Here is a 7,416-nt window from a genome sequence, read left to right as displayed (position 1 = left end):
AGGCGGTTTGTTGTCGATAAGAGCGAGTGCGTCCAGCTGTGAGACTAACAAGTCCGTGATGGCGTTTGTGCGGGGAGAGCCAGCGGCAGCATGTTCTGCTTGGGTACGTTTGGTGCGTTGTAAATGTGCAGCCATAAGACGTTCTGCAATGAGTACCCCCTTAGGCGTGCCATCCTCAGCACGATCACCGGTTTCGATGCATTCCTCACAGAAGCACCGTTTGAACAGTGAGCGAGACACAGGCATGAAGAACGGGGTGAATAGCAACGACAGTATGTACCGTCGTTTCTATGAATTGATAAGAGTGAATTGGAGAGCAAGAAACGACTGCGTAGGCAAGCTTTTGAGTCAGACGAACAACAACGATAAAAGAAACAACTCGCAATTTCCAGTAATGAAATAACAAGACAGCAGTAAGCCTTGTACGAAAATATGACTGTTCATTACAAGAACTACCAAACAAGGATATAACTCTGTTGTCAGGGAGAGCTGGCGGCGACCTGAGAGGACCTGAGCTTGGTGTGGACTGATCAGTTGGCAAAGAACGCCGGGCGGGAAGGGCTGCCATGGACGTCGAACCAGGAAGCCGATGGATGTTGACTTAGAATTAGGACGTTGGCGGTGGCGATGAACGGGCACGACCGTACATACAGTCATGCCCTGGAGAAGGTCGTGAAAGGTCGCTGCGACGAGACATCTGGTGACGATGAAAGTAGAGAACACCGGGCACGACCGTACATACAGTCATGCCCTGGAAGAAGGTGAGGAAGGGTCGTTGTCGACAAGGAGAATGGGAGGCTCGACAGTACAAACCGTCGAACCTCCTAGAGTAATAGTACTAAGTTCCATAGGACTTAGAACTTTGGCGACGAAAGCGCCCAACAATCACAAACACCCATATTAGGGAATTGTTACATAACATTGACTCAGTTTGAACTTTGTACTGTCGACTCTCTCGAGCTACTTCATCGTCCCCATCCTCGAAGCACGACAGTATGTACTGTCGTGCTCATCGAGTTCATCGTTCATCGTTCCTATCTTCGGAGCACGACGGTATGTACTGTTGTGTCTCCTATCCCATTACCACCCACCACCTCGCCAACTCCATCCTTTTTCGCGGAATGATCAAGCCATCAACTCCGGGTCATCCGCCTTCGCTTACTGCGATCCTTTAGATCACGCTGGCCCGTTAGTCAGGTAAGCCCATTTGTTGACAGATCCAACCATTAATCAACCAACATGTCCAGCCGTCAACACACATCATCCCCTCCACCGTACATACAGTGGAGTGGGCAATGGCTAACTCGCTCTCGCAACGATCCAGCCAGCCGTTAACATATGTCATCCCCTCCACCGTACATACAGTGGAGGGGGAATTGACTTATCTTCCGTTCCCTGCGGTTCACGTACACCGTATATTCAACACGCTGCTATGCTACACCAACTTTCATCCATCAGGAACGTCTCATCTGACACATTCAACCTTTCTACCTGACCTCCAGTAAGACCATCAATCCATCTGCCGTTGTATAGGGCCTTGGGTAATCCAGTGACCGGGTTCCAGTACAGTCATTGAATTTCCCGAATGCGCATATCCTCTTCATTGGTTTGGAACCCTGGGGCGCTGAAAATATCATTATCCAAGACCCTCTGATTATCGATGATATTCAGTTCTCGCTCTATCCCGCGACGCCATGCCATGTTCTTGACCCGGAGCACACATTCGACGTCGTTTTCGATATCACTTTCTTCTGAACTCATACCCCCGTCTCCCAGCGTCTTGACTAGTTTTTGAAGCCACTGCCAAGCTGGTAGGTCGTCATCCTCGCCATCTTTCTTCAGCTCAATAACTTGCTCCAGGACTTTTGCTCTGCGGAGATATTTCTATAGATGCATTAGTATCTGAAGAGCCTTGAGATCATGCTGTGGACATACATTTCACCGACGAGTTGTTTGACGAACTGACTTCAGATTTTCACCTCTTTTTGCAATCAACCTCTCCTCCACTTCTTCCGCAGTCTCCAAGCAGCCCTTTGCTGTAACCTTTGGTTGGGCTGCTCTCCAGACCATCCGCATCCGCTTGTAGCGTTCTTCGAGTATCGCCTTATAATAGGCATCCGACCTCCGGAACGGCCACTCCTCTTCTACACTCCCCTTTTTCAATTATTCAAGGAGAATATCGAGAATTTTCGCATTCCAGGGGGTGTTAAATCCGTGTTTGAGATCAAAGGCCAGATTCTGGGTGTTGGGGCCTGGGCCATCTTCGTACTCGTATGAGTACACATCTCCACGATCCGCTGGCTGGTGCACAATAAAATCTGCATCTTGAGATATACTGAAGGTATCTTTGAGGAGACGCCGGATTTCACCCTACTTCATGCTTAGCATCAGCATATACATCAAAAATTCAACTCTCACAAGAAGGAAGTCTCTTTCGTGGCTCAAATCTGCGGCCCTTTCTATCCTAATTTCATCATCCTGCTTCTTTTTCCTTCGAGGACTATGCTTCCTGGATGTCAAAATATCCTTATCGACGAGGATGCGTCTGAGTGCCGCCTCTATGCCTTTGGAGATCGTGTTTTCCATCGCAGACATAGGGTAGACGTTGTCAGGCTGAAATCGCTGTGGCTCTTGCTCAATTGTCGATGATCGTTCTCGATGCGTTTCCATAGGCTCGTCAGCGTCCTGCTATGATGTGAGTTTAAAACAAGTTCCGACTGCTTAGTACTTACCTCTACTACAGATACCAGACACATCTTGCGTGTTGTTCCACGCGCCTTCCTGATCTTTTTGATCGTCTCGAGGCACGGAGTCTTGAGCTGTGGTTTCTGGGGCGTGTGGGGTGGCTGTTGAGCGTTCCTTCGGGTGGGGTCTGTGCCGATTTCCGTGGCCGCATGCTGTTGCCTACCGTGTCTTGCAAAGCGCTGCTCCATGTTAGCGAGCTCGTTCTCTTTTTCTACCCTCATTTTTTCTATTTCTAGTTGTAGCCTTCGCTCCATTTCGGCAAAAATGGCTCTCTCGCGTTCTTCTAGCTGCTTGACATCATTAGCGATTCCCGTGCTCAGTCGTTCTTCCCCACCTCTTGATTTTTTCTTGTATCTAAATCTGCGTTGTGTCGTGCCAGTTCTTCAGCCAACTACTTGCCATCATTAGTAATTCCTTGGTCAGTCGTTCTTTCTCACCTCTCGGTCTTTTTTTGCACTTATTTTTGCTTCATGCTGTGCTAGTTCTTCAGCAACATTTTTCCTCAGCAGTGCTTGCTGCTGCTCTTGCCATGTGTGAATTTCCTATTAACTTGTAAGCATGCATCTGACTGAATGCATCTGTTGCACTTACTTGCTTTTCCCGCTCTCGCTCTCTCAGAGCCTTTTCCCATCGCTCGTTGAAATCGGCGTGTGTGGCGCTCATGCTCTTCTTCTGCAAGACGTCGTTGCTCCTCAATGTGGTCTTGAGCTTCTCGGCGTATCTGCCGGTATGATCAGCAGTGTATCCCCAATGAGCTTCTCGTGCGTACCACTTCAGTTTCCTCTATAATGTTGTTAATACGTTCTTGTTGTTCATACACAGTCTGGCGAAGTACCTGTGAATAGTCAACTTCCTGAATGCGACGCTTCCCAGATATCTGGATGGGTATCATGAGTCATGGAAGCTGATTCGTACTATCTACATACCACTTCCTCTCTGGCCCCCCCCCCCTCCCCTCGCCCTTTTTTGAGTCGCGGTACACTGGGGTGGGAGGCTGACTGAGAACATCCATGAAGTCGCCAGGACCCTTATCATCGTCTTCATCGTCACCAAATAAATCCGCGTCATGAGACATTTGTACGTCTTCTTGCTGAAACTCAGGATGCTGCATGTCGACGTCAATGTTATTGGCGCTTATAGCGGGGGAATAATTCATTGTTAGTTTGCAAACATCATTCCTGGGTCTTTTTAAGTTTCGTGCATGCATTTTTGTCTTGATTCTTCTAGATGTCTTGTTGTATGAATGAACAACAGTTCCAACAGGTCCAGGCCCATCTCCATCACTTTCAATTATCTTTTGCTCTATTCGCTCTTACAATTACCTCGCACAATTAACAATTACCCTTGACAACTAGGATTATCATTGCAATGCTTCGGTTTGGCTCCCCGCTATAATTTTTTTTGGCTCCCCGCTATTTTTGTCGTCAACTACATCCGAAACGATTATGGTTATTGTCTGTTGACTCAGCATGTGAAGTTATTAAAAGACGGATCACTGCTATAGCCTGCTTCCATCGCCCGCTTTCATTGCCCACATTCATTGCCCACCTCTTAGATTATTGCTTGATCGAATTATAATCATCAGATGGTAAACACTCGCACATTTATCCTTCCAACATCTGCTGTGAGTTATCGCTTACTACCTCACACCCTTTATTTACCTTCAAATCAGACCCCGGAGCTTCACCTGCGGTGCAGGCTATATTCAGCATCGTGGACCAGACCCCGTCAGGTCACTATGTTGACGAGTTGCTCTGGCCGCTCATGCGCTGCTCAGTGTTTTCCTGTTCCAGAAAGCCTTCTCGAAGAGGCTGCAGTGCAGCCTTATGTTCACAACTGTTTCGTGAATGTGTGGGAAGGGAGATACATCCATCGATTCTGCATCTTCTTCAAGTGACATCTTCGTCTCCGAGCCAATGTGCTTCTTAGTACGGGTGGTCATAAGTTCCGAGGCGATGCAGTTGTTATGAGGGTTGGAGTCAACTATCCCTCTGTTGTGAACATGTGAGGCAGAGATAATGCGCTTGCTGATTTTTTAATTCACCAGTGAGTAAACTCAATGATCTATTGAGCCTACCATAACTATCTTTTCAGCTTTGCGCAAAGCATAAGTAGTCGTCCAAGAGCTAGGCTCCCACGCGATCTTACTCTTGTAAAACCCTTGAGGACTCATGCCAATTGTCGGTCAGCTGCAAGGTGTAGAGTAGTAGTATAATTTGCATTGTTACATACCAAATTTCTCAGCTGGACTGCAGATATACAAACAAGATCCGTTCTGATCTTGATTAAACATTCGAAAGCACCGGCTTGAACTGATACTGACGGGTTCTGGGTAGCTTCGCAGACAACTTGCATGATGTAGTTTCGCTCTTCCTGATGCGCGTAAAACTCAAGGTTACTAATCTTTCTACACCTGTTATTTTTAAGCCAAGGATGCGCGAAACATCTCCGTTGCTTGGGCGTTTCTGGTATTCCATCCATCCTGTCTTGAACATGCTTGATTTTTGGAATGCCAGCTTAATATAGAACGCATACAGCACGTAATAATGACGGAGACATATAATGCAGTCGGGGTATCACTTCCTGGCCTTGCTCTTGCCTACAGCCATTTCTCCCTCCTTTCGTCTCGCGCGTCCAGACGTGTATTTCAGGCGTGTCATGATCAAATCGTTGACTGGCCACAAGTTGGTATAATTGTCAAGGTCTGGGAAGTTGTCGAGCGCCTGAGATGATAAGTTTATTGACAATATCGAGACTCAGAGAAACTGTTCACCTTGCCACACACGACTTCCAATAGCATGGGACTTTGGGCAGACGCGCATTTTGTCGTGTCAAGGTGGTTGTCGATGAGACTATGCATAGACCTCTTAGGAATTCATCAGTTAATTTGCAATACCAAGGGTACAATGACAATTTGCAAACCTTGAATTTTGCGTATGACTTTGGATTCCAATCTAAAGCTTCACGAAGTGTGTAACCCCCACGCCCCGGACGCCCAGGTTCACCGGCAGGTTTAGGAATCTTTGAGTCTTCTGATAAACTCACGCTCGAAGTTGAGGAGTCGCTATCTGAGAAAGAATCCAAAGAGCCTGAGGAATCTGAGGGTGAAGGCATTCGAGAATGGGGGTGCGTGGAATTGGAAGTGGCTTTCTTGGTGTATGGAGAGGAATAGCAATCAGAATGCTTGCGCATCGGCTTCGCAAGCTTGAATTCAGGGGCGGGTGTAGACGACGAAGCCTTTGCAGTGGGAATGATACTAGCTTGAGGAACTAGGATTTCGGGGGAAGAGGTGGTGGAGCCCAGGCTCCGAGTCATAGAAGGTGGAACAACTGTAGTACTGCGCATGATAGAGAAAGAACCGAGTAGCTACCTGGAACTTAAGGATGGTTCATGAGAGGTAAAGTATTCAACAGATTACCATATTGAGCGAAAACAATAAGGGGCTTCGAAAATGGTAACCAAGATTAGCGCTTGTAAAGAATAAGAATAAGAATAATAGGGCCGCATCAGCGTATCTCAAGAGAAGAATAAGAAGAATAGCACTACACAAATGGCTGTCGACGATGAAGTTACCATGGAATCAAACAAATACGGAAAACAAATACGGGTAAATGATACAAAGTATTTGAAAACAAATGAGAAGTACAGATAAATACATTGTGAGCGGGCGACTACAGCGGATTATATCATAATGTCTTTCCTTGCATATTTCAACAAGTCAGCGCAGCCACTGCGTTACAAGCTGCTCGCTCGTTTAACTGCCTATAATGGCTCTATCCATGCACTTGCGATTTCTAATGATGGACACCTGCTTGCATGCGGGTGGTAAGAAAGCAGAAACTCGGTCATAGACAGGGCTAACAAACAAACAGGTACCGAGGGAATCAAAATCTGGGATATCAAATCTCGGAAAGAACTCACATCTTCGTCCAATCATCATGAATCAAGGGGAACAGTCAGTTGCGCAATCTGGGCCACGACTACGAAAACCGTGGCAGAAACCCTCTGTTATGGAACAGGCCTGGGTTATATCGTATGTTTACGACGCAGTCTCACAGATGTAAGTGCCTAGGTTTGCTGTTCGACTGTCCATTGACGCCAACAGGAAAAATTCCAGGAAATATGCGCCAGGAGACTGGGATCAGGATTTGAGATCACATGCTTGTCATGGTGTTCAACTTCCTCTGAAGGAAACCTACAAATTGTAGTCGGAACTAGAGACCAAAATGGTTTCAGGTTCTGACGCTCAACACAAGCTCGCAGCTCCAGCCCGTCTTCGCAGTGCGACTTGAAAATACGGTGCCCAAGTCGGTAGTGTTCGCAGACAACCGGAGCATCTATGTGTTCGGGCTCTATGATGGCAACTTGTCAGTCCTTCCACTGCATACTTTCATTGCCTGATGCTGAGAGCCGAACAGCATGAAACTGAAGGATGAAGATGGCGACATAGTGCAAGAAATTAGCTGCAATCAGTGATGTGAGGAACTACCGCTCTCGACCTGGGGCGCGTTACTGACATATTATATAGTGGTCATGCTGCGGTTGTACTCAAAGCGGGGCGTTTTCGTTGTAGATAATGCAACAGACGGCTTTACATTATATCGCCTTGAAGGTGATGGTGAGCCTCTTCGAACGTTTGCAACTGGTTTGCCAAGTGTATCGGTCCCGAAG

The 7,416-nt window shown here is 47.1% G+C and overlaps 4 protein-coding genes across 4 annotated transcripts; 1 reads left to right on the top strand and 3 right to left on the bottom strand.

The window, feature by feature from the left end:
* Nucleotides 1-1,569: 1,569 nt before the first annotated feature.
* DEU56DRAFT_920450 (uncharacterized protein) lies at nucleotides 1,570-1,937 on the bottom strand (the record flags this gene model as incomplete). Its single annotated transcript, XM_041358453.1, has 2 exons — nucleotides 1,570-1,884; nucleotides 1,932-1,937. The coding sequence occupies 2 exons, from the start codon at nucleotides 1,935-1,937 to the stop codon at nucleotides 1,570-1,572; spliced, it is 321 nt and encodes a 106-aa protein (XP_041200614.1).
* Nucleotides 1,938-2,163: 226 nt separating this feature from the next.
* On the bottom strand, nucleotides 2,164-3,901 carry DEU56DRAFT_920449 (uncharacterized protein; the record flags this gene model as incomplete). Its single annotated transcript, XM_041358452.1, has 8 exons — nucleotides 2,164-2,370; nucleotides 2,419-2,685; nucleotides 2,733-3,032; nucleotides 3,080-3,136; nucleotides 3,183-3,287; nucleotides 3,337-3,528; nucleotides 3,581-3,622; nucleotides 3,668-3,901. 8 exons carry the CDS (start codon nucleotides 3,899-3,901, stop codon nucleotides 2,164-2,166), a joined length of 1,404 nt encoding a protein of 467 aa, XP_041200613.1.
* Nucleotides 3,902-4,432: 531 nt separating this feature from the next.
* DEU56DRAFT_690888 (uncharacterized protein) lies at nucleotides 4,433-4,636 on the top strand (the record flags this gene model as incomplete). The annotated part of the gene is made up of 1 exon (XM_041347128.1): nucleotides 4,433-4,636. A coding segment is annotated over one exon (204 nt), but the record flags the coding sequence as incomplete, so codon positions are not given.
* Nucleotides 4,637-5,321: 685 nt separating this feature from the next.
* On the bottom strand, nucleotides 5,322-6,090 carry DEU56DRAFT_940538 (uncharacterized protein; the record flags this gene model as incomplete). The annotated part of the gene is made up of 3 exons (XM_041358898.1): nucleotides 5,322-5,468; nucleotides 5,519-5,611; nucleotides 5,668-6,090. The coding sequence occupies 3 exons, from the start codon at nucleotides 6,088-6,090 to the stop codon at nucleotides 5,322-5,324; spliced, it is 663 nt and encodes a 220-aa protein (XP_041200611.1).
* Nucleotides 6,091-7,416: the final 1,326 nt, after the last annotated feature.

The sequence above is a fragment of the Suillus clintonianus genome (genome assembly GCF_016758775.1).
Source record: "Suillus clintonianus strain FC179 chromosome Unknown DEU56scaffold_244, whole genome shotgun sequence".
NCBI lineage: Eukaryota > Fungi > Basidiomycota > Agaricomycetes > Boletales > Suillaceae > Suillus > Suillus clintonianus.
The sequence above is the reverse complement of the archived record's forward strand: the minus strand, read 5'-3'. Positions and strand labels throughout refer to the sequence as shown.